The 24,429-nt window shown below is 40.1% G+C and overlaps 2 protein-coding genes across 3 annotated transcripts in view; both read right to left on the reverse strand.

Moving 5' to 3' along the window:
- Positions 1-5,227, reverse strand: part of Sesn (Sestrin) — a 193,984-nt gene extending 188,757 nt beyond the window's left edge. The window contains exon 1 of the mRNA XM_076800361.1: positions 5,092-5,227. The gene's annotated coding sequence lies outside the window, so the exon portion shown is untranslated. The remainder of the gene's footprint in view (positions 1-5,091) is intronic.
- A 1,481-nt stretch (positions 5,228-6,708) lies between these two features.
- LOC143361116 (hexokinase type 2) lies at positions 6,709-24,177 on the reverse strand. Of its 2 annotated transcripts, none has more exons than XM_076800390.1 (10): positions 23,950-24,177; positions 16,179-16,283; positions 10,774-10,927; positions 9,714-9,932; positions 8,902-9,221; positions 8,060-8,172; positions 7,811-7,969; positions 7,391-7,530; positions 7,187-7,320; positions 6,709-7,116 (listed from the first exon to the last, which is right to left on the reverse strand). In XM_076800390.1, exons 2-10 carry the CDS (start codon positions 16,260-16,262, stop codon positions 7,027-7,029), a joined length of 1,413 nt encoding a protein of 470 aa, XP_076656505.1. In that variant the 5' UTR covers positions 16,263-16,283; positions 23,950-24,177; the 3' UTR covers positions 6,709-7,026. The 2 variants fall into 2 exon arrangements, with proteins under 2 accessions (XP_076656505.1, XP_076656507.1); XM_076800392.1 differs by lacking the exon at positions 23,950-24,177 and adding an exon at positions 17,057-17,256.
- Between the last annotated feature and the right edge of the window lie 252 nt (positions 24,178-24,429).

A 24,429-nucleotide genomic window follows, 5' to 3' on the forward strand; every position in this document is an offset into this window, starting at 1 on the left:
GAAAAAGAAGGAGGTGGTGTGGCCTTTAAAAAAAAAACGATGAAGAAGGAAGGAACATGGCGAACCGGTCGCAGCCTCCATTCGTCAGCTGGGTGCTCAGCTGCAACCGGGCGCGGTGACCTCGGACGGGGCTTCACGGAAAACCGAGTGAATTTGCAAGCAATAACGGTGTCACGCAGTGTACGTGTCTCTCGCCACGGTGATTTGACCGGGCTTTCTTTCGCTGCACGCCCGCGCTAACTCGGGCGAATGCCTTTTTGATACTTCCCCCCCCCCCCCCCATCCCCATCGTACAGTCTTAGCTGGAATCCTGGCGAAAAGTTGGATTTTTCAAGCTGCGATCAGTCTTCGCTCGAGCAATTGTTTGTTTCGTTATTTGGTTACTTGGAAATTGCATAGAAATCGCATTACTAATTTCTTCACACATTAATTGATTTATTAAGCAATCAATCTTCTTCTTCTTCTTTTTGTTTTCCTTCTGTCTCTTCCTCTCTTTCTTCAAGTTCTGTGATGTTGACTATAGAAATTGCATACTTAGTTATTTCTTCATACATTAATTGATTAGTCAGTCTACCAATCAATCTCCATCTGTGCCTATATCTTTAGGATATTTTTTCATGCTGATTATGTGTGTACAGATCTCAGGATGCGAACAAATTGTGGAAAATATCTTCTACAGTTTTTGTTTTAGGCAGTTTTCTGAATTATTCTCTTATTATCTTCTCAACATGATGTTATCTATGCGAGTAATAGCAATATCCCAATCTCAGTCATCAATACTCCATTTCCTAATCAAATTGATGATTGATATGGTCCAACGCAATGGTATTTCTGCATATGATTCAGTTATAATAATATTTTCAGATTAATAGTTCTTCCTGGTTTCGGTAGTAAATCCATAATTGCGAGTACAAGTTGCTATTGTGCATCTTAGTCCTCCAATAACATTATATTGACATTTTATTATATCAATGCCTCTGCATTAACAAAGATAAAGCCTCCTAGTGTGCAAATTGCTTTACCGGTACACTGATTTTCCTCCGTGCATCTCTCTTTCCTTTCTGTAAAGAAAATTATCATTTTTATAATATTAGCAGCATCAAATTTATGCTGTTATCTGAGCTGCATTTGAACAGTGTAAATGAGTTCCACAGAACTAACACTTGCTTCTAGTCCATCGGTCCTCCTTCGTTCTAATCTTCCAAAAACTGACTCCAAAAAAGTCAATCGCTGTTCCAAATGGTCTTCCAAAATTATCATTTATGATCCACTCGCAGGAAATGAAATTCTTCCATGCAACCAAGCATGATTGCTGTTGCAGGAATTGATGCAACCTAGCTCACGCATACCATTTGCTCTTCTTATCAAAGTTTGCATGGTTTCCTCTAATAGATCATCGCAGGCAACAATCTTTTATACATACGAATGGAAACAATTACATCTGTCTTTAAAACTGAGTGAGGGACAACTTCTAAAACACTGTACAAGTTCACTTCTGGATAATAAGGTGCTAGTAGCTCGAGAAGTTCAAGGTCTGGCTCTAGACCACTTTACGATAGACTATCACCTTCTGAAATGCGAGACGATGTAAATCAAAACTTAACAAATTGCACAAGCTGCACAAATAATTTGCACCAAATTAGGAGAAGAAAAAATATGTATAGGTCTCGTATTCCCCTGTCACAATCGTGAGAAATTGAAATAAACCAATAAAACTACAATATATATTAATTTAAAAAATCTCAGACAGCTGACAATAAAAAAGGATTACAAGAAAGAAGAATTTCAATTCTGCAAAAATAACTTACGTTGAGGTCGCATATTTCTGAGAGGATCGCGCGATAAAAACATTTTCGAAAGCACTAATTGGCGAAAAGACGTGCACTGTAAATATGCAAAACTACAAGAAAAATTGCTTAACTTTCGGCCAGGATTTTCTCCTCGTCCCCCTACCTTCGCTACCACTACCATTCGTCGTTAGCGAATTTTTAAATGGCAGTGACACACGAGGTTTCCTCTGACCCGGCAACACTCTGCAAACGCGGTCATCGGTCGCCATACAAGTCATCGAAAGTACATCCCGGCGTATTGACAGTTCAAAAACATTTGCCATTGCGGCAGGAACGCGCTTTCCTTCTCGCAATTCCCCTAAGCATTCCAACGAACATTCGAACGCGTTCAAGTACGAAATTATTCCTCGAAGTACGCTAAATTCAAAATTGTACTGGAGATTTCTACCTATTAAAACATCGTTTATAACAATCACTATCAAGATGGTTGGAATATTAGCCGTATAATAGTTCAAATATTCTTTCTATTTTCGAACTGTTCAAATAGATCGAACTTTTCAAATGTTTCCCGCTCTTTCTCGGATTTTAGCCCAGACTGTATAACAATGTTTAATTCAATTATACCGCATTTAATTGGATCAAAACGTATCGAATGTTTGCGACTAATCGAGTACTTCATTTACCAAGGACTGGAACGCGGTTATTTTTGCAATATCTATTAAGGTATCCGCTTCTAATTTGAATCTCGTATTTTAGTTGAGGATCTGTTAAATTTTTTAATTCAATTATGTTGAAGTTCGTTTAATCAAATTCTGTCGAATATTTGCGACTAATCAAGTACTTTATTTACCAAGAACTGGAAAGTGATTATTGTTGCAATATCGATTGAGATATCCGCTTCCCATTCGAATCTCGTATTTTAGTTGAGGATCTGTTAAATTTTTTAATTCAATTATGTAGAAGTTCGTTTAATCAAATTCTGTCGAATATTTGCAACTAATCGAGTACTTTATTGAGCAAGAACTGGAAAGCGATTATTTTTGCAATATCGATAACCGCTTTTAATTCAAATCTTGTATTTCAGTTCGGGCTCCGTTAAATTTTTTAATCCAATCATCAGTGTTGCCAGATGAGGGGAGGGAGCACGAATCGAGGGGGAGAAAGTTACCCCCTCTCCGCCGGCACCGGAGTATGCACGACAGAGACGAAACGCGTCACGTGATCGGGCCGTGGCGAAGGGTGGGGGAAGAGCGCGGTAGAAGGGGAAATTAGAGTGGGGGAACAAGTCTTGATCTGGCGACACTGCCAATCACGTTGAAGTTAATTTAATCAAATTCTGACGAATATTTGCGACTAATCGAGTACTTTATTTACCAAGAACTGGAAAGCGATTATTTTTGCAATATCGATTAAGATATCCGCTTCTAATTCAAGTCTCGTATTTTAGTTCGGGCTCTGTTAAATTTTTTAATTCAATTATGTAGAAGTTAATTTAATCAAAATCTGTCGAATATTTGCGACTAATCGAGTACTTTATTTACCAAGAACTGGAAAGCAGCTATTTTTGCAATATCGATAACCGCTTTTAATTCAAATCTTGTATTTCAGTTCGGGCTCCGTTAAATTTTTTAATCCAATCATCAGTGTTGCCAGATGAGGGGAGGGAGCACGAATCGAGGGGGAGAAAGTTACCCCCTCTCCGCCGGCACCGGAGTATGCACGACAGAGACGAAACGCGTCACGTGATCGGGCCGTGGCGAAGGGTGGGGGAAGAGCGCGGTAGAAGGGGAAATTAGAGTGGGGGAACAAGTCTTGATCTGGCGACACTGCCAATCACGTTGAAGTTAATTTAATCAAATTCTGACGAATATTTGCGACTAATCGAGTACTTTATTTACCAAGAACTGGAAAGCGATTATTTTTGCAATATCGATTAAGATATCCGCTTCTAATTCAAGTCTCGTATTTTAGTTCGGGCTCTGTTAAATTTTTTAATTCAATTATGTTGAAGTTAATTTAATCAAAATCTGTCGAATATTTGCGACTAATCGAGTACTTTATTTACCAAGAACTGGAAAGCAGCTATTTTTGCAATATCAATTAAGTTGTGTGGTTTTAGGAACATTTAGTGACTTTTCGGGAGCCTTTTCCCCTAGCAGGAATTTCCACTTAGTTATAAAAATTTGGTTTGGAAATTTGTTAACCTTGGTGGGGAGGAAGTTCGATGAGAAATTGCAAGTCTAATAAAGCATATTTTAGACAAGCCTAGCGGATGCAGTAGCCATCGGACGTCTGGAATCACTTTGTGGATCAACGGAAATGTTGAATCATCGACATATGTATAATTAAAGGTGACACCGCTCGGATGATAATGTATCTTTATAAAAATCAACTACGCCCGTCCGATAGTTCTCGACGAAAGTAACGAACAATATAGTACGAACGAACGTACACGTTGACATCGATCATTTCGACGTGATCGAGCAACGTCTAGATCGCGACCCGTGACGCTGTTACCAGGCCCGATCTACCGGCGAACAAATCGCGACACTTTTCGTATTCTCACCGGAAAAATCCTAGTGTCACGTATCGGATCATGAAAAATCATCAAATTATCCGTATTCCTACGGGATCACTTAATATCCTCGAGCAGCACGGATCACTGTCAAACACTCTACCACCTACACCTGCAGCTAACTATTCGCTGATAATCTCATTACAGAGAGACATCGTTCGCCACTTTTCGATTCCCGTGCACTTGTCCCCCGAAAAAAAAGAAAAAAAAAAGAAACCGAACCAGCGATCAAACGACGACCGATCGACGTTCCCGTCTCTTCTCGAGAAAGACAGGATCGTCGATAAATAAATCACTGAGAATCGGTACACGGGGAAAACGATCGGTAGAAAAGTGTCGACACGGTCACAGTTCGTGTAAGAGGTTACAAGCTCCGGTCTGTCGCAGATGTAAACTGTAATAAAGGGTAGCGTGACGACGAACAATAATATTGCAAATAGGCTCTGGAATAAAATACGAGAAAAAGGGTTTCGCGAGAAACACAGCGAACCGGTTGGTGCGTTCGTTCATCAGCTGAGAGGCCAGCTGAACTGAACGGCCGCTGTAACCTCAACTTTTCTAATAGGCCGTGTTCGTTGCCGGACGATTAATCGTCGTTTCGATCGTGTCAGGCAGATAGAGATAACGCGGAAATACCTTGGCGTGTATGTCTCATCGACGGGCGTACCACGGAACTCGCGGGAACACGAACTTTTCGTGGATAAAACTTTTTGAAAGCCCACTCACAATGGAATCTTCCAGTAGACTGGCCGAGCCGGCAAGCCGTTCCCTCTTGCGTGCACACCCACCGATCCTCGCGATGTTTTCGGTTTCGCAGAGCCGGAACCGATTTTCACGGACAGATACGATTTTCGGGAACACGGTACACCGCCGGACGATCACGAACCGTCGTTTCGTCACGTTAGAAAACGCTTATTTGCAGCAGAAACGCGGCGGTGCGCATACCGCTGACAGTTCCCGAGCTGTCACTTCACCAGCGCGGACTTGCTGCCATCTTAGGTCCCGCAGAGGAAACTATACCGAGTTTGAAAGAACCGCTCTCCGACACCGACCACCTAGCAACAAGATCAATAGACTAACTTACAATGACTCAAGCAGCACCCGATGCGTCCTATAGCGCTACTATTAATTATTTAATCGACGGGAACTGTTGTGGATATCAACGAGACAGGTCCGGGTCCTTCTTTTCGGATGGCGAGGATCGGTGGTGATTCGGGGCCGACAGGATTTCCTGTTGTCGTTCGATTTATGTTTAGGTGTAGTCTGGTGTAGCGAACTAGATTCGTTATTGTTTCTGCTGGTATTGTTTTGTAATGTTGGAGAGCAATTTTTGTACTGATGGTACAGAGTGTATAAAAATTATATGTCACGACCACCATAGCGTGATCCCACACCTCTGGATCGGTGGAAATCTGTGAAAAAAATGCACCGCAAAATTCACCTTGACCTTGGAAATCAAGGTCAAAGTGTCGACAAATTTTCTTTTATTGAATCATACAGTACTCATCACTCAAATTTTTCGATACTTTGACCTTAAGTTTCGAGGTCAAAATGAATTTTGCGGTGCATTTTTTTCACAGATCTCCACCGATCCAGAGGTGTAATAATAATAATAATTTGTATACACCCTGTACATTGATTAATTTATTGGGGTAGTCTTTGTGTTAAGCAATTCTTGATAGCATTAACAATTTGATGGTCCTATAGCACTGTTCTGACTATTCTGACCGATTAGTATATAAACGCACTCTTATTTCTTAACGTGATCTTTCTTTATTTGAATAACTGATGCTTTCGAGTCTAAAAATCGTTTCTAAGAAAATCCACGATTATACTTGTTTCTTATAAAATTATTGAATATTTCGCTGCAGTTTATTGCTTCTCGTCACCCTAAAATCAAAAGCACTTAAATAAAACAATGACAGGGACTGCAACTTATTTTTTATGAAAAGACACCTGAAGCATTCTCGCAATCCTCACAGTCATAAAAGCTGTCCAACCTACTCCCACGTTTCAGGTAACTAAGCTGGGCATCCATTATGACAATCAGTGTATGATACGTTTCCTCTTTCAACAAACTATTTGAAAACTACATCTGTAGAAATTAATAGACTCGACACGGATGTTCGTAATTAACAATACAGACTGTGCCAAATGAAATGTTACAAATTACTTTCTCAGAATCTAATCAAGATGAATGACCTTATTTTATATTTTTGAATTAGATGGTCCAAGGAAGTAGTCACAGTTCGTTAAGGAATCCTCAACCGTTAATCATTAGCTTCAAAAGGATTATTATGTGAAATATAAAATCGAGATACAGCAGCAAAATAAAATAGAGAATCAGAGCCAACTTTTCGCTTAAGTTTTTATTATAACAACCTCGTTCCTTTAGTACAAAAAACCGAACGACCTTGCAAACATTTGCGAGGTATAAAAACATATTGTACAAATGTTTCGTTTCGCGATTTCCATGCGTTCGCCAACATTTCCTATTCTCCTAACTTTCCGTATGTATACTCTCACAGTCTCCCGTGAGACAGGAGACACAGTCTCACAACAGGAGACGACTGTTTTGAATTAATGAAAGGAAAGAAATTTTCTCGCTTAAATAGAAATAGAAATTCTGCGGACACTTTGCGGGCAACATCAAGGTTGGTACTACTCTAATCTTTTTTGAAGTCTTCTAGCGATCGCGGCGATCAACGCCGCGCCTTTTCCGCTTCCGTCTTCGGCGTGAATGATCTTGAACTGCACAGAACCGTGAATAATTAATGTCGCGAAAAAAGCAATATTCGCGGACGACAAGGAGTCACTGTACCTTGTGATCAGGCGCTAGTAGGTGGATGTAATTCTTGATCCAAGTCTCCAGCCTGGGATGATGCTTGTATAGGGAGCCGTCGACAGCGATTGTTACGTTCTCTTTATCGATCCGCTTCAGCAGAACAGCGAGACCTTAAATAACGGCTATTAATGAATGTTTAACTCTACAAGGAGTTGTTTTATAATCAATCCTTTGACTTACACGTGGCTACAAGGAGAGCTGCACGATTGGAAACTAGCTCACACACGTACTGAACAACCCTAACGTCGTCCTCGTCTGGGACGATCCCGAACTTCCTCAGGACGTTCACGGTGTTAATGCTACCACCGTCTACAGAGTCTCTGCGTTTCAGAATTGATACATATTAATTAAAATTAGTACGCACCTTCACAGAATAAACAATTGTTTAAGAAAGACATATGCGTATCTTTTGTGGTAGCAAGTGCACAGTCCTCTTGAACAGTTGTTTAGACATTTACTGTACATTTACTGCTACATAAAATCTATATATACAGGGTGTCTCAGCTGAATGGTATTGTCTAAACATTTCCCTAGTTTACATGCAACAGATCACTTTTTATGGGAACTTATGGTATATTTTTTATTTGTGATTATACTTACTGTTCAATGTCTGATACCAAATCAGTTGTGAGGTTGCCAGGTATCAAAATTGATCCAGGATTGTGGTCCTCAGAGAATAACATCCCCTCTTTGGTTAACCTTGCGAGAACAACTCGCACTAGCTCGCCTAAGTATTTTCCACTAATGTATTTTTCAAACCTGGACATTCGAAACGAAATCAAACATCCTGTAGCTGTCGAGCAGAATATTTTTCGCTACAAACTTGTCAAAAAAATCTCTCTTACTCACGTGAATGATTTTACAATAAGAGAATTAGCGTCGTTCTCGCGATCATAGTCTGTCTTGATGAAATCCAAAACACCATTGTCTCCAAACGCACCCCATTCGATGTCGATGATAACCTTCGACAAAAATGTTTCATGTAATTTTCAGTTACTATACATATATTAGAACTACCGAGCAATAAACTAAAATATTTTACATTCCTTTCGTTGTTCTTACAAATAAATAATAATTAAAATTCGGAAAGGATGCGACTGTGATCTCTACCAAAATCTTTCATTAAAATTTATTTTTAGCGAAATCAGTAGATGTTAAAAAAAGAAAGCCTCGTTTTCGTCTTCAACTTCGAAAAACATGGTTCTGGAAAAAGAGGTATTCGAAGGTTTTCACCTATTTTTTCGCGGCAAAAAAAATTGGCGAACGTTGTCAAAAGTACTATTAAGTGACTAGAACAAATTTGTGCATTCTACGCTAACTCCGATTGCCGGCAAAGAATTCTAAACGATTGAACTCATGCGCCAGACCAGAGTCGCCTCGTCTCCGTAGATCCGCGATAAGGTAGAGTGACCTCTTTACCGACAAGAATAGGCGAAAAATTTTATCTTGATCGAAGCACGTTTCTGGCGTCAGAATTCATGATATTGATAATATAGAGCAAAAAATGTGACAATTTGCTGACTCTGCAAAAGTCGCGTGTCTGCCCTTGACCCTCAATACCAACAATTTTAAAGTTCAAGGTTTGGGACCTTCCGGAAAAAGTTTGAGAAGGATTTTTTCTGTTCCTATTGAGTCTAGTTTAGCTCGATAGTCCCAGTGTTTGTAACAAAGAACACTGAGAGAAAAATTACTTCACGTTCTCCGTGTCGTTCGGTCTCCCAATGCTCGACTCGATCCGCCCTCTCGAGGTAACAAGCGTTGCTTCCGGTTCCCAGAATGAGACCAATGGCCGTGTCAGGATCCAACGTGGATCCTTGCACAAGAGTTCCCGTGGTGTCGTTCAAAATGGCGACAACCTTCACATTGGTGTCACCCCGACGATCCAAAGCCTCACGCAGTAACCTCACTGCATCTTCGCCGACTGTACCGGAACAATTGAAGGTTTTGGTCCAGGTCACCAGCATCCCGATGTCCAGGGAGTGCTGGACCATTGGGAACGAAAAGGTGAATCCTATGAGAAACGAAATTTATCATCAAACTTGTTGAAAGATTGCATCAAACACGGTTTCATTTGCGATACAATTAATCAAGCGTGAGACAATGTGATCTATATTCGATTAGCAACAATTATCGATCACCGGAATCTATAAAATCAATGTCGAGCACTCGGTGCTTGAGTTACTGATAGCATAAGCTGAGTACGAAATATTTATCAGCTATTGTATACACAATATTGTATCGTATAAGCCATAAAGAGCATAAACAAGGAAATTCAACAAACTATGAAACTTTGGGGAGTGCCCAAATTCAAAGGGGGTGAGAAATCGCCCCTTGAAGTGGGGGATCTTCCCTTGCGAGTGTTAGTTAAAATGGCGCGTCGATATTCGATGAAATGAGAGTAGAATAATTTTTGAAATTGTAATAACGAAGAGGGGAGTGTTCAGAGAGCAGTAATGAAAGATTTCACGCGCGATTCCCTTAGCGTGCAACAACTCCAATTTACCCAGGGGAAGCTCTACATCCTGAAGACCCTGTGCGATGACGAAATCACTGACACATTTGGCCAGATAGTCAAACAGACGGATCGCAGAGCCCACTCTCAGATCAGAGCTTATATGGTACTTCTTCACTTCTTCGCGAATTGGTGTCCCATGCAATAGTTCTAATAAAAGAACACGGAAGTTTGTTCCTCCGAGATCCAGCGCCAAGTATAAGCCTTCCTCTGCAAATCAAAATTTCATTAATCTCCGAGTTAATAGCCTGTGGTTCTTTATGCAAACTCAAAACTGACCAATTGCGAAAAACTGTAGCCATATACAACATTCTTTTCTTTAATAAGTTGAAGACAGTATAAGGACATTTTTAAATTATTTTAACATTTCTAGGGCGAGGGACCCAATTTACTGTGGAGGTACCAATTACCGTGCCTATATTAATTATACTTATTTTTAAAGCTTAATGAATATTTAAAAAGAGGTATATGACATATATATTAACTGATTTTAATGAAAAAAATTTAATATCTCTTTTTTAATATTCTTTATGCACAGTAATGGAGTCCCTTACCCTGCTGTTTTAAATCGCATCAATTTGCTTTTGTTATAAATGCATAATGCCCACAGTCGAATTATTGGAAATTTATAAATTGGTATAGAACAATCACTTTTTGTATGTGTAGCCAACGACGATTGTTGTTCGGTAACAAAGTTGTCGATCAGTAATCTGTATTCGCAATGAGTATTAATATTACAACATATTTACGTTTACAAAGGATCGAATTTATATTGCAACATAATGTTGATCGGACAACTTCAAACAACATCAAAGGAAAATGAAAATCTCCAATGATTATATTTATTGAGGAGCAATAAATGTCTACGACATAAAAATATTATGTTCGCTCGATATTTATTATTGCGTGGCATTATAGTAATATAGTAATATAGTAATATAGTAATAAAGACACAGGAGAATATCAGGAGATTAACATTTATCTCGTGAAAAATCTCTCGTCACAGGGAACAGAAAAAAAAGTCAGACTAGATAATAGTTATCGTAACAACCTGTGCCGTCGAGGAGTTCCGGAACATAAGTGTTCTCCATCTGCAGTGATGATGGCTGCTGATGAATCCCCTTATTCATTTCCGACACGAACACATCTTGGATCTTCTTTATGGTCGCGACGGAAAATTGCAACCCTGCTACCTTTTGTACTATCTGCAAACAAACACCACAAGCATTACCTACGTGCCATTATTATTGCAATCGTGCAAATATTTTAAAGTATAAAATAAAAAAGAAATTGTAAATAAAATATTTAAAAATATTTACTTTAAGCTTATAATATTTTAATTCAATTTTCATCATGCAACCAATTTAAAACTACTTAATGAAATAAAAATTGGGAAGCTACAATGTATAGACAGTTAGTATGGCAGTTAGCGTTAAAATTAATTTCTAAATCTGGACAAATCATTCCTCCACTCCTACACGGGTGACGTAGATTTTTATGCAAAATAAAAATTGTCCAATTGTAACAAATTGTTACATTCGGCATTCGAAGCTCCCATTGAAGATTATTTTATAGCTTTATGCCACTAATTAAAACTATTTTACAACGAAAGAAATGGAGCAAGGTAAAAAAGAACGAAGGAAACCTTTAACCGATTTCAACATTTTAGAATGGAATAGTTCGGCGAAAAACAGTGGAGACACGAGAGCAATCTTGGAAAGCCTGGCAAATTCCTCTCCGTTCAGCCAGAAAAGCCTAATTTCAAGTAAAGTAACGCAAACAGAACGGTAGCTACAGAGAACCCAGATAACAACAGCAGTGATGTAAGAATTTTCCACTATCCATAAATCTTCGTCGGAGTTCGACAAAGATTTCTCGCGAAGATCGCGAATGCATTTTAGCACGCGATTCGCGGGATCGTCGTTGTTTACCCTGGTGTTCTCTTACGTGATCCCTAATGCGATTCTAATAGAAGAGGCAGCCGCACCAGCAGCCAGGCAGTTTGCGAACAAGGAGACGACGACTCTATTCTAACAATTAGATTGACTATGACGGAGAGACCCGAGAGCGCATCAAAGACGAGCCGAGATCCTCGCGCAGCGTTCTCTACAATTAACGTTGCGCTCCACGAGTTTACATAATAAATCGTGGCACGTTAAAAGCGAATTACAGTGAATTCGCGTTGTAAGTCCCTCGCGCGGTTCTGGCGATTGACAATTAGACGAAATCCGAGGTTCTCGCCGAACGTTGCATTCGAAGTGCACAGTGCACGCTGGACATGTACACCGACGAGCAAAACTGAGTCTACACTATTTGAAGCAACATAACTTTTTAAAAATTAGATCAAATCACTTGAATTTTATTGGGAAGTCAGAAGGATTAGTTTATTAGACGAGGTATGCAAAATTTTTGAAAAAAGTTTGAATTGGTCGGAATCGCAAAAGAAATAGTCAAAGTTGGTTTTTTCAGCTTTTTTATCTGATCTTTTTTTCCTGTATTGAAAATTTAAAAAATGTGTTTGGTTCGCTCGAATAAATTATATCCGTACTGAAAATTTCACCGATATTGGTTAATTCGTTTACGAGTTATAAACGCTTAAAAGTGGAAAAATTGCCGTTTTTCACGATTTTCGACTTAAAATCGCACTTTTAAACGAATATCGGTGAAATTTTCAGCATGGATATAATTTATTCGAGCGAATCAAATACATTCTTTAAATTTTCAATACAGGCTCAGATAAAAAAGCTGAAAAAACCAACTTTTACTATTTCTTTTGCGATTCCGACCGATTCAAATTTTTTACACATCGTCTAATAAACTAATCCTTCTAACTTCTCAATAAAATTCAAGTCATTTGATCTAATTTTTAAAAAGTTATGTTGCTCCAAATAGTGTAGACTCAGTTTTGCTCGTTAGTGTAAATGACCAAAACCGGGGACAAGAAGAGCGGGGTGTAGCCCGTGGTGGTGTGGGTAGTTCCAGGGACCGGAAAACGCGAGGCTCGCAGGGACTTATAGCGGAAATTCACTGTAATCCGGTTGAGAATGTTCATTGTCTGCAGTTTATTCACTGTCGCCCGATTATAGACGACCGTCTACGCTGGAGATCGGAAACCGATCTTTCCCGCGACCAGATGATACTAATGTTTCATTTCCTCGAAGGCAAACCGGTTCCTTCACGCAATCGTCCAGCCGAGATAAACTCCGGAAACCGATATTCTATTAGCAACTGTGAAAGATGGTGGGAAAAAGTCGATGAAAATTCACTATCCGAATCGGAGGATCGCTGGATCGACGCCATATGCGTTTTAGTACGCGAAAATTAAAGTTAAAATAACTGTTAAATTATTGCCGCAGTACAAGTAAATTCTATATATGGCAAACTCGACCGTTCCAATGTAGCTACATTTTTAATTTACAATTTAGTTAATTTAATTACACGTTCACCACCGCCATTTGTTTGGCCTCTTCGTCATTAGACTGTGGAAACATCTTGTTAAATGCATCTCCTCTTTTAATAATTTTCACAAGTCGGATGCAATGTTGCACAATGTCTGCACAGTTCTGCACTGCGCTAATTTTTGTTATTCATGCATTCGTGACGATCTTTTTTTTTTAAGTCAACGTAGCTCAATTACTACAATAAATTAGCAAATGACAGTGACGAACTCCCTGAACGCTTATGTTCTACGATTTTAAATAACAGCGTGTGTAAAATTAATTTGACCACAGCCTCAAAGAATTGGGACCATTGTTTTCAATGTATCCAAATTATTACGTAACGAAATCAATTTTATTTTGCACAAAGGTCCGCAAGATGTGCTGTTCAGTAAAATTCCTAACAAAAAGGAAAAAAAAAATCGTAAATGATTCGTTTATACTTAAATCTCAAAATGTCTGATATTTATACAGGCGAAGGGTATAAAACGAGACAATGCAATTTGCAATCACGGTTGGTGTGCGTAAACTCTCGCTCGTGTAAGCGAGTCCACGCGCCGAGGCTCGTTATGTCACGAACCGAGCCAAACATAAAGGAAATTTATGGCTTTCGGTGACAGGCACTAACGAGTTTATCGGTTAAGCTGAAAAATTCTCAAAGTGAATGGGACCCGGCGTGATAATACTGCGGAGAGCAATATCGACCCAGTATCGACCGTGACATTGCACGCGTTAATCGAATGCAGGAAGAACGCGTGGGTAGCCTATTACATCGTCCGACTGACGTAACAGCCTATGCAAAATATTTATCGGCCGCGTGTCATCCAGAAATCTGTTTTTTCCGCCGATCATTACGAAATTCGACAAACTACGAGGAGGAAAAAAAAAATATGTCGGTACAAATCAGAGTAAATCGATAATGACAATTTTTTTTTTTCGTCTCGCCGAATCTATTCGCGATAATACAAACACATTCCCGATTCCTGGTCTAGCTGGAGACCCCGGTAGATAAACTTGGCTGTATAAAACTGCCAGAGCATTTTGAATTGACGATAACCCGATGACTTCGCGGGTCAATGATAAGCCGATCACTGGTGTGTAGACGTTGTGTGAAATCTAGCCGATACCTTGAACCTATCGTCCGGTTTCGTTTGCCAGCGATGGAGAATGTTACTGCGTCGTATTAATTGTTCAACTGTTAACAAACACGTGTCTCAATGCGGAGTCATTATGGAAAACACGTGCATCTTCTTATAAAGTAATATCGTCCTTTTTCTCTCTCACTCTCGTTTTTGTTCGACGTTTTCGTTCGACGGAGTTGCGTAATCGATGAATTACACAGGACCCGAGGAAGCCCGAGCTCGCTGGCGAAGCTAATTGCTCGCAGCATCGTGCGATTGGCATGCGCGAAAGTGAAAGCATGCAACAGGGTGAGCTGTGAACGAACGTAAGTCGTATCAATCGAGAAATTAACGAGAAGTCTGCCGATATTCTTAAATTCTTTCGACCTTACACGTGTGCAGAAGGATTTGTTCGAATTCGTGAAATTAATTTAGGTATAACCACAACATACTAGGATACTGAAGACGTGGACAGTGAACGTGTCAATAGTCCTTTTAATGGCTTATTTACTATGAGTACGTATCCGTCTAAAGTTGTACTATCTCAAACGACACGTATAACCGTGGAAAAAATCTTTCTCACGGTAATTCTCAAGGCCACTAATATTTGTTCAAGTGACACCTTATGTTTTTTCTTCGATATTTTGATAGAGCACGAAGAGACGAATCCAACGAGTACCATGACCATACCATTGCGATCATTCGATCTCGAGATATTCGTGTCTGAAGGGAACAAACCTAATCCAGACCTGATCTTTCAGACATAAATATCTCGGGACTGAGTGATCATATCGGTACGGTGATGGTACTCGTTGGATTTGTCTTTTTAAGCTCTGCAAGAATATGCAAAGGAAAATGTAATATAATAAATCATACAACAATAAATATTTTTAAAATCAATAATCTCGATTCTGGATGCCGCAATTGTACAAATAATCAAGACTCTGAATTTACTTTGGTATAGTCCCTACGGAATGTCACTGTCCACATTCATACTGATTATCCATTCGTTGGTCACCCTATGTAGGATCGATCGGTCAGTAAACTCTTGACGAGAATGTCGCAAGGTTAAGGACTCTCCCGACTCAGTCGGTTCTTGCAACGGTAATTATTAAACATTGTCGTCATTGCTCGAGCAGGGATCGATCAATTATGTAAGCGAGCGCGATAAACGCGCCGATTAAAAAATACATTGTCGATCGTTGAATGCGATTCGCTGGCAGTCCGACGATATTCGTTCGCTTGTTGACGATGACAGACGACTAAACTGATCTCTAAGACACAGCGGTCATTCAGAAGTTTCATTCTTCCTCCGATAATCGTGACGAGTTGAAAATAGTACGTCAGCGTTCTTAACCTTCACGCTGGGGTCTCTCGTGACCCAAACAAACTGTACAACGAACTTCCGTTGCAGTATCGTACGACAATTGCAAATATCACGCTTCTTTAATCGCTTCAGATCGTTTTCAAGGTATCCGAGAAAATCAGTATGATACTTCGTAATCTGAGTGAACACCGTACCAAGGGTTAAATTAAATTATTTATAAATTCATAAAATCCGCAGATGAAAAAGCTCGATCGTGGGTAGAGGAATGTCAGAAATTTTTGTTCATGATTTTAGTCATTTTCCGCGTGGAATGCTAGTCTTATCAGCCACGAAACTTCTTTGTGGCTTCTTCTATTGTGCGGCAAAGGGCTGGCAAGTTCACGGACGATGGACCCGCGATCTAGCTGATAAACGCGGAAGTGTGCCACCTACGCTCGATGTTCAAACAGAGGAATTAAGGAAAGAATTACGAGCCTATCGTCACGCATGACGCTCGACGTAATCCGAGTCTTTCAACCAGAACCTGCAAGACCGTTCTCTCAATTTACAAATCGATCGACGGAAGCCTTACCTTTTGCTTTTTAACGTCGTCCGAGAGCTCGGGCGGCGAAATCTGTATGGCATCGTTAAGCGCATATTCTGTGGGGACGACCATGTCTGCGAGTCTCTCGATTGCCTAGAAAAACAAACGAAACAATAATAAACCTTAGCACCAGTCACTGGCCATCTTCGTTAGCCACCGAATTACACAAACACCAGACAAACGTATTCATTTCTATATTATTTTTGTAATTGTATTATAATCTGCGTGTATACAGCGGGTCCAAAGAAATCATTTCAACACTAGCCTCGAGAAATCGAGTTAAACACTGATGATTTCGTTCAAACAAATAGTTTAACCATTTAACCTCTCATTTAACCTCTTAAGCGCTGTACGCCACTATAGTGGCTTTCCGTGGAAAGCATCAGTGTGCTCGGTAACGCCACTATAGTGGCTTTTGTGCCATACGCGGCCAGGCGCGCCGTCCCTGGGAGACAGAGTTGCGGACGAGCGCGCCGTACCTGAAATTGCGTGGATGATTCATTCGCGAGAAAAATGTTTAACGTTTTCACAGAGGTTTCAATTTGCAGCATTTCTGAGGAAAGAGGGTCTTCGGTTTCTCATCTGGGAAATAGTGTAAAAATATCTTAGAGAAAAAAGAATAACGGTGTGCGAAAGTTGAGTCATCTTAAGCCCGTCCACAACTCCGTCTCCTAGGTACGGCGCGCCTGTCCGCAAGTCTGTCTCCCAGGGACGGCGCGCCTGGCCGCGGAAGGCACAGAAGCCACTATAGTGGTTCGTACCGATCAAACTGATGCTTTCCACGGAAAGCCACTATAGCGGCGTACAGTGCTCAAGAGTTCAAAACGAGTCCAATTCGATCAGTGGGCGCACGTGCGCGTGCTCACCTTGTCGTTGTCAGCGGTGATCTGTCGATTGAACCGTTCGTAACGAGTCTGAATGGACCTCCGTAACGTAACAGCTTCCGATAACGTGTGTATCGACTTTGGAGGTGTGTTCCGTAGCCGAGCGCGTGTAGTATACTGAACGCGAGTTAAAGAGATCGTCGGGTTTAATGTTTCCCCCGAGTTATTTATTTTTCCCTCTCGTGTCTTCTCCCGTCGGCGATTCGGCGAGACGCGATAACGCGAGCACTATTTAATGAAAAGTTGAAAGTCCACGATATTTTATAACCGTGTAGATAACGGTATGTAGTGGAATCGTCGGTGAGTTATAATCATCGGCGGAGGGCACGACGAGTGTTTGCGCATTTCTCGTGCAACACGGATCGAGTGCATAATTGCCAGGCGATTACGCGCGATGCCAGCGCGTCATTTAGGCGCGCTGATACCGCAACGGCCTGACCGAGAACGCAGAATGATATATAGCGCGCTTCGCTAGTATCGGTGAATGACGATTTATCATTCGTTTGTAATCGCCGTTCTGTTTTGCCGAAGAAAATGTAAGTCAACGGGATATGTATGCGTGTACGTGTGATCGTACACGAGGGGAATAATTGCTCCAGATTCTCTTTCGGAGACGATTGACAGTCTAAATTATGGTGACAAGTATGGGCTGCTCTATAGGTCATTGACTATCTGCAACGAGACCTCGATCGAACGGCTTGATCGCGATAAACCGTGACCCTTCGGTTTTTAGACGATCAGTGGGAAAGAAATGTTTTGCTAATTCTTCGATGGAATTATTGCATTTTCTCAATGTTCGTGGCCGTTCATTCAATTCTGTTTATCCAACAGGTTTCAATGCATGTATAGCAAAAATATGAAATACAGAATAACTTTTAAGTAGTGAAATACAGAACACAACTTTTAACTCGTTCAAACTGTTACGGAAGAAATACACTGTTATTTTGCATAAACATAAATAGCAGAGATTGTTTTTCCAAAGTCTTTTTAAGTTTTTCAAGTTTTTAAGTTCAAGGTCATTTCAAGGGCACGTCACAGCAGACAGTTGAATGTATTTTTAAAAAATACAGTTATTTAAAAAAAGCATCGATGACCTCGAAAACTACTAAAGAAAATATTTAATAAAACAACCTCTGACAACCACTCGATGCTCAAAATTAAACAATGTATTCTGGGGGTCACGTGGGAAAAATCGGAGAAGTTGTTGGCACATTGTTAAACATTCTTCAGAACATTGTTGGACATTGAACTTTTTCGTTCCAGTGCTAACAATATATGGAACAGTAATTTCGAAAAGTACCAAATGTAGTGCTCGATCATTTGCATAAACTGCAGCCAATTAAATAATAATTTGATGAAAGCGAGTAAATTCTAACTTTCGTAGATAGTATGCGCGCTCCAGAAAAATAAGTAAACACACAATCTCTTTTCTACGTTATAGCAAAACAGAATGCGTTAATTAATTAATAATTAATCGCGTGTTTACTTTCCTGTACATTCTAATGAGACCGAGCACTGGCTATGATTTATCGCGGCAATATTTATCTTTGAGAACATAAACAAATTGAACTGTATCGCGTTAATTTTTCAAAAACCGAACGCTCTTTTGAAGTATCTAATTTCCTAGTCAACGGTTAATTATATTAACTTGCTACGATCTCGCGTGGCCCTTAATCAATCTTACGCTAGCGTGATCTACAAACACGGGTCACAGTCAGTCACAAAAGCAAACATAAACAAATTGTACCGCACTGAGAGCAGCTCTTGAATGAAGAACAAAGATTATTTTCAAGATTCAACACAATGTTGAATGATTTTAAATTGCTACAATCTCGCTTCGATTAATTTTTCGCATTAACTGAACACTATTAAAACATAAATTGAACAACATCCAGTGAATTCTTCGACGAAAGACTATTTTCAAAATGGAAGATCTAACTACGTGGATCTCACTTCAATGCTTAATTATTTTAAATTGTTACGACCTGGCTCCATCCTTTGATTAGTCTCACACTAGCATGATCTATGAACAAATCGAATAGCGTGGAGCATGAAAAATTAAGACTGTTTCCAAGTTCCAAGATCAAACTTCACAGTCAATTGTATTTGAACCAATTATCTGGGATTATTCTCTAGAATGTTTGTTGAAAGAAAAATTCAACTATTTTAATTTCCTACAAGCATGATCTATCTTTTCTTCAACTATCTCATGAATTTTGCAGCAGTGCAGCACTTACGGTGCAACGATGTCGGATGCACAGCTCACTTTGGTACTCAAGAAAAATCCATAAACGAGAAACCTCGCTTCTCTAGCGTGCACCAATCACACTGCACCGAATATACACCTAAATACACACACCTATACCTCCCCATATATACTCCTCTCTATATATTTATTTTGTGATCTGGCCAACAGAATAAATCATCACGATTCACCACCGCTCGTGAATCACTATCGACTCTTTTGGAAAAGCTTCTACATCGCGTACCCGCATGCAAAGATCCAAAACACGCAAGCGCATGTTGCATACGATTTTGCGCACTACTTGACCGCGAATTATCCTGGAAGATTATTCGACAATCATCCGTAACACTCATTCATCATTGATCAATCAATGGCACGCGCAAGAGATGCTGAAGTACGCTGAACCTAAGGTCATATCAAGGATCTTCACTCATAGAAATGGACGAAAATGCTGAAAAATTTGTACCGAAGACAGCAAAAATCTGAACCTAATATTTTACTATGTTCACTTAGAAAAATGGACAAAAATTTGCACCGGAGGTTTTGCACAAATCTCTGCAAAAATCTGAACCTAATATATCACAATCTTCACTCAGAAAGATGGACAAAAATTTGCACCGGTTTTGCAAAAATCTGAACCTAATATATCACAATCTTCATTCAAAAAAATGGACAAAAATTGGCACCGGAGGTTTTGCAAAAATCTGAACCTAATATATCACAATCTTCATTCAGAAAAATGGACAAAAATTTGCACCGGAGGTTTTGCAAAAATTTCTGCAAAAATCTGAACCTAATATATCACAATCTTCATTCAGAAAAATGGACAAACATTGGCACCGGAGGTTTTGCAAAAATCTGAACCTAATATATCACAATCTTCATTCAGAAAAATGGACAAAAATTTGCACTGGAGGTTTAGCAAAAATCTGAACCTCATATGTCACAATCTTCACTCAGAAAGATGGACAAAAATTTACACCGGAGGTTTTGCACAAATCTCTGCAAAAATCTGAACCTAATATATCACAATCTTCATTCAGAAAAATGGACAAAAATTGGCACCGGAGGTTTTGCAAAAATCTGAACCTAATATATCACAATCTTCATTCAGAAAAATGCACAAAAATTTACACTGGAGGTTTAGCAAAAATCTGAACCTCATATGTCACAATCTTCACTCAGAAAAATGGACAAAAATTTGCACTGGAGGTTTAGCAAAAATCTGAACCTAATATTTTACTATGTTCACTTAGAAAAATGGACAAAAATTTGCACCGGAGATTTTGCACAAATCTCTGCAAAAATCTGAACCTAATATATCACAATCTTCACTCAGAAAGATGGACAAAAATTTGCACCGGTTTTGCAAAAATCTGAACCTAATATATCACAATCTTCATTCAAAAAAATGGACAAAAATTGGCACCGGAGGTTTTGCAAAAATCTGAACCTAATATATCACAATCTTCATTCAGAAAAATGGACAAAAATTTGCACCAAAGGTTTTCCAAAAATCTGCAAAAATCTAGCCCTAGTATTCGACAATCTTCACTCAAAAAGGTGGACAAAAATGCTAAAAAATTTGCAACGGAGATAATCTGGTTTCGCGAGTGCAATTTTCCCTCTCGACTGTAAAAATCAGTCTCGAACATGGCCATCGAACATGAGAGAAGCTGAGGAACTTGTTGAACAAGAACGCAAGTGGCACGTCTCTCGCATACCACCTCAGACTCATCTTGCTTTTGTTATCCACTACCTGAATGACAAGTTTTACGGTCGTTGCATGCCATCTGCATCGCAATAACCTATTCTCTGTCTATAAATAATCAAGTTCAAGGGAGTCGAAGAAAGTGTGCTTAAACTAATAGATGACCAATCCAAAATCACCAAGAGGAAGGACAGTTTTTATTCTGAAAAATTAATCCATGAAAATGTTCAATCTATGAATGAGCAGACTGCACATTTTCTGCATTTATGACAAAAACAAGTTGGTATGCGACATTTGCACCGCAATGAACAATTCTCAACAAGTAGGCGCAAGCAGTGTGCCCAATTGTCACAGGGGGCCATTTGCCATTTGAGGTCGCCAAAAGGGGAAAAAGTTTTTATCTAGCACAAAGATTCCCGGTCTAACAATGCGCAGATTTATTGCATTTGCGACAAAAACAAGTTGTCTCACGACATTTGCACCGCTATGAACAATTCTCAACAAGTAGGCGCAAGCAGTGTGCCTAATTGTTACAGGGGGCCATTTGCCATTTGAGGTCGCCAAAAAGGGAAAAACTTTTTATCCAGCGCAAAGATCCCCGGTCTAACAATGCGCAGATTTATTGCATTTGCGACAAAAACAAGTAGTCACGCGACATTTGCACCGCAATGAACAATTCTCAACAAGTAGGCGCAAGCAGTGTGCCTAATTGTTACAGGGGGCCATTTGCCATTTAATTTATTGCATTTGCGGCAAAAAGAAATTGTTTGACGCGACATTTGCACCGCAATGAACAGTTCTGTGTGCATGAACGATCGGGATGAAACAATCCTGCGAGTAGACTCGAGGGAAGTGTGCCTAATTGTCACATGGGGCCATTTGCTATTTAAGGTCGCCAGAAATTGCATGAAAGGCGAACCAGTTTGAAAGTGCACGCGATCTCCTGGTACCCGCACGCGCGAGGACTCAATTGTGCTCGTTGACGATGATTTTGGCGTATCAAAGAGACAAAAGAGGGTCGATGTTATTGTTAGTCGATCGGTCCTGGTCGAATCACGACCGGCTCCAGCACGCCACGATCGAATCTTCCGCTGAAGACACCGCGAAATGCCGCTGGAACATTCTTCCGAGTCATCAAAGACCATTAAAATCAATTGGAAGGTGCAAAACGTCAACCAGGATAATTCAGCCACTTGACCCGATATGATGATTCTAATCCGCAATGTGCAATGCACGAGCACACGTCGACGGCAGCTGGTACAATTCCAAAAGACGCTTTCCATTTTTCGAAATCGATCGGAACACGTACTTTCGTCGATCATCTGCCATACAATCAGCCAAAGAGTCAACGATAGTGATCGGGAACATGATCGTACATCCACTTCCGATTCCCGGGAAAATTGGCTTCTGTTTTATACGCTTTCCACGATAACAGACTACCCCTTCGTTAGTGACGTTATGTATGATCTTCGCCGCATGAATTATGGAGCTTCCGCGAATTACGGGACCATTATCACCAAGGTCTCGGATAAACCTAATCGAACCGTACTCTCCCTCGGTCCGCCGGATTTTCCGCAAGGATCGATTTTTCAAACTGATCGAACCCCTCCACGGAAAACGGAACGTTAAATAGCGATTATAATGATCGTTCTTATACAGTTTGTTAAGATCAAGCTCCAAACGCGCGTATACATTTTCCACTTATGTTTCTAATTAATGAACAAATTACGGATTTTATGCACTCGCAACAAAAATGAGTTTTTAGAAGCAAAAAAATGGTCATGGTTTTTAACGTTTTTATCTGCGTCTGTAATGGAAATTTAAAGCATGCCTTTTGCGAATGTTTCAAAAAAGCCACAGGCATTAAGAGATGCAAAAATCTTTGAATTTCGTGCTTGCGATTTATTTAAATCATCATCATCTATGGTTCGTAAATTGAATTAGGCACAGATGAAAATTTGTTGTATTGAAAATTCTTCGCAATTTCGACCAATAGCAACTTTTGAGTCATTTTTGTTGTACAAAAAGTAGTAAACTACCATGTGAAGATAACTCAAATCGTTCGGTGCAATTTTAATTTTTTTTTTTTAAAGGTTCTAATGCTTATGAACGAAGGTGCAGATCAACCTCACTTAGGGCTATTACAGGTTTTGCACTCCAAATTAATCCTTTCGCAGATCAAATTCACCCTTTCACAGATCAGATTCTCCTTCTGTAAATCAAATTCAACTTGCAGATGATCCAAAAATGGAACAATACTTCACTTAAATTAAATTACTTCAGTTGATTACTTCAGTTAAATAAGCATTTTATGTTATTTTACAATTAAGTATTATCACTAGACTGCGGCGTTCATGCATTTATGACAGGGATGGGTGACTGCAATTTTCAACAATGGAAACATTAAAGTTACTTTCGTCCTGCTAACAGTATCAAAGAAAGAAACACATTGTAATTAACAAATAACATTTTCATCTTGCATAAAGATCCGCAGTCTAATTATGACATAAAACAACTTTACATCGGACATTTTTCTCTTACAATGACTAAAGAAAACAATTTTATAGAAAGCTTGAGTTGCAAAAGGGCGAATAAGGCCTGCAAGGGTGTGCGGAGCGCAAGAAGATGGACACGATCTACGAAAGGATCTGTGTTCGTGAAATTCTCAAGCGGTACCAACTTCTCTTCCATATTTTTTTTTTTTCTTTTCGAAAATCCGTGGGAACCGGCGAGGTGGTGAACGAATGACAACACTTACGTCTCGATACCAACTTCTCAAGGACCCACCTAGCCGTGGCGTAAACAATGAGAATCGCGGATTTCTGTCCGATCCATATGTGTACTGTGGAAATCGTGGGACATAGCGATGGCAGGTCGACGGGAGTCTTTATCATTTGCATTTGGGAAACACATGCTCACCCTAGGACTTTTTCCGTGCGACTGGTGATCACCGCGACCGCTTCGGCTTCTGATCCTCTTCCTCTGTCCTTCCAGTAGCTCGGACCAGTTGCCGGTCAATGACTGCTATGTTTCTCCACCGAGAGGCGAACGTGACAGGGCACGCACACATGCGAGGCACGTCGGTGAAACAAACGTGAAATGTGCTTGGCAAGTGGCAGAGGAGCAACTGGTCGGTCGGTCGTGCCTCCGGATCGTCGCTTTCCCCACTGCCTTCGAACCGTATCAGTGAGTATTACGTGCGCTCACATCTCCCCCCGCCGCGCGAGTATATCTACCGTACACGTTACACCACTACACGCGTGTCATCCCGCCATTCGCTTCCACACAGACTCGGCTAAATGATCGTGCGAGCCGACACCACGTGATTCAGCCCCGCCGCGAATCGCCGACAGGATGCCAGCCGAGGATCCACGCGCAACTCTGGATCCTCAACTGCCA

Source organism: Halictus rubicundus, chromosome 14 (genome assembly GCF_050948215.1).
Source record: "Halictus rubicundus isolate RS-2024b chromosome 14, iyHalRubi1_principal, whole genome shotgun sequence".
NCBI lineage: Eukaryota > Metazoa > Arthropoda > Insecta > Hymenoptera > Halictidae > Halictus > Halictus rubicundus.

Coding starts and splice junctions, on each gene's coding strand:
- LOC143361116 (XM_076800390.1), bottom strand. CDS start 16,262: ATGGTCGTCCCCACAGAATATGCGCTTAACGATGCCATACAGATTTCG. Junction 9,933..10,773: donor GGAACTCCTCGACGGCACAG/GTTGTTACGATA, acceptor TTTGATTTGCAG/AGGAAGGCTTATACTTGGCG. Junction 9,222..9,713: donor GGATGTAGAGCTTCCCCTGG/GTAAATTGGAGT, acceptor CGTTTCTCATAG/GATTCACCTTTTCGTTCCCA.